Below are 2,466 nucleotides of genomic sequence, written 5' to 3'. Positions count from 1 at the left end.
TATGAAATAGCCTTAAGCTTTCTGAATTTCATTACCATCATTAGAAAGATTATTCAGTTGACCATCATTTGGCGTTCCCCCATCAATTAAAACAATGGAAGTATAGGTATGGACTTTAACAAGAACACACTCAAAGTTACTGTTTGCAAGAGAACAAATTGTAAAAAATAACATATTTTCTTGAAGTACTGTATTTAAGCTCTTCACTTTTCTAATAAAGTGTCCTGTTTTTTAACATTCTGTTAAGTTCACAATAATGCACACAATATCAATCTCTATTGGACAGTCTGAAATCCTTCTAGCTGCCTCAGTAGAGACGTTTTTAAGTCATTCATTCACATGTTTATGTTCATACATAAATATGATTTGGTTTGAGTCTTAAAACTCTATGACGTTTGAGATCTGTAGCGGTCAGTGTGTGTGTGTGTGTGTGTGTGTGTGTGTGTGCGTGCGTGCGTGCGTGCGTGCGTGCGTGTGTGTGCGTGTTGCCAGCCCAGTCTGTGGATTATCAGTCTCAGAGAATCGTTAGCACCACTCTTCCTGTACTCTGTCACACACAGTCATAATATCAAATCCTTCACCCTTTTTCATGTCTACTAGATCACTGGATCACTGGACAGCCCACAGAGACACTGGATCACTGGATCAGAGCCCAGTCTGAGGCCCTGACTCACTGTAGTATCTACTCTACAGAGACACTGTGTCACTAGACTTACCGCATTCACTGCACAGTCAGGGACACTGCAAAGGGTCACTCATCTCTCATTGCAGTGCCATTTCAGATCAAACTGCATGTTAGGTGGCGGAACCCTCAATGACAACATCAAACCTTTTTACACCAAGGTTGTAGTGCTTCCTCTGCTTGCTTATGGCGATACAATGTACCAGATGATGGCATGCCATAGTTCTCTGTTGTTCCATGACAGCCGGTCCTGTAGATCCTCTTCTGAGACCAGTGTCTCAGCAGATGTTGTACTACCAGTGGGAGTTCTGAGGCTCTGAGCTCATTTCTTATTGAGACAGAACGTGTCCATCCCGTGATCTCCAGGACAGAGTCTGTGGCAGCCCAGGAGGATAGAGAACGCCTTGCGGAAGTCTGGGTTGAAGGCATATATGATGGGGTTGAGAGAAGAGTTGGCCCAGCCCAACCACACAAACACATCAAACATAGTGGGGCTGATACAGGTGAAGGAGGCCACGCCACCGGGGGGCGACAGCTCACAGAACGGCACCATGCAGTTCAGGACGAAGAAGGGCAGCCAGCAGCACACGAACACGCCCACGATCAGAGTCAGCGTCTTCAGGACCTTTGTCTCCCGTTTGAACGTCATCTTGAACGAGCTCTCTGATTCGGATATGCTGGATCCTCCACCGCCTCCACCCAAGCTGTTGTGTCGGTTCTTGACGCTCTCTGCGGCCCGTTCTAGGGTGGCGATGCATCTGATCTGACGGTGGGTGATGCGGTAGATCTGGGTGTAGGTGGCCACCATGATGATCACTGGGATATAGAAGCTGATCAGAGAGGTGAAGATGGCGTAGGTCCGGTTCAGGCTGAAGTGACAGTTGTCCCAGTCCCGGGGGGCCTGATGTGTGTTGTTATCCCCAACAGGGTTAGAGGAGTCTGGGGAGGCCTGGAGGCTGTAGGGGGTGGTTGTGGAGGTAGTGATGGAGGTAGAGGTAAAGGTCTGGGCTTTGTGCCAGTTGAGCTGGACGGGGATGAAGGAGATGAGGACGGAGAGCGTCCAGGCCACGCTGATCATCACGAACGCCACTTTAGGAGTCATCTTCCTCTCATAGCGGAACGGGCTGGATATCGCCCAGTAACGGTCCACGCTGATCACACACAGGTTCAAGATGGACGCCGTGGAGCACATGATGTCGAACGCCACCCAGGTGTCGCAGAACGAGCCAAATGGCCAGAACCCTGCAACCTCCGTCACGGCCTTCCACGGCATCACCAGGACAGCGACCAGGAGGTCGGAGACGGCCAACGAAATCACAAAGAAGTTGGTGACTTTGGAACGCAGGTGACGGCACTTGGTGACGGCGGCGCACACAAGGATGTTGCCGAGCAACGTGGAGAGGATGAGCAGCGAGAGGAAACAGCCAGTCAGGACGCGGGTTGAGGAGTCATCCAATAAGACACCCCCGTCGCTGGCTGTGATGACCGTGGTGTCATTCGTCAGATCCATCATCGGTGGGGAGGGACGATGTGTGTGCGTGTGTGTAGGGTGGGGGAGGGGGGGGGGGTTCAATCAGCTCATAATGTAGAGAAGAGCCGCATCAGAAGGAAAGCCCTCAGGGTTTTTCCCTTTCATCCAAACAAACATCTCTGATAACGTCTTGTTGTTTGTTTGTGTCCCGTGATAGTAGACAACAGTTAGGTAAAAGACATTCCAGGGAGCCTCTTTCTGGGGTTGGCATTGTTCCAGACTCTGAATCTGTTCTGACATCCTTTGTTCTGGA

General features: G+C 50.1%; 1 protein-coding gene across 1 annotated transcript; it reads right to left on the bottom strand.

Annotated features, from left to right (window-relative positions):
- Nucleotides 1-1,004: 1,004 nt before the first annotated feature.
- LOC311104838 (D(1) dopamine receptor-like) lies at nucleotides 1,005-2,192 on the bottom strand (the record flags this gene model as incomplete). The annotated part of the gene is made up of 1 exon (XM_084146770.1): nucleotides 1,005-2,192. One exon carries the CDS (start codon nucleotides 2,190-2,192, stop codon nucleotides 1,005-1,007), a length of 1,188 nt encoding a protein of 395 aa, XP_084002896.1.
- Between the last annotated feature and the right edge of the window lie 274 nt (nucleotides 2,193-2,466).

The sequence above is a fragment of the Coregonus lavaretus genome (genome assembly GCF_964263955.1).
Source record: "Coregonus lavaretus genome assembly, chromosome: 29".
Taxonomy (NCBI): Eukaryota; Metazoa; Chordata; class Actinopteri; order Salmoniformes; family Salmonidae; genus Coregonus; species Coregonus lavaretus.
This window is presented reverse-complemented; position numbering and strand designations above follow the sequence as displayed.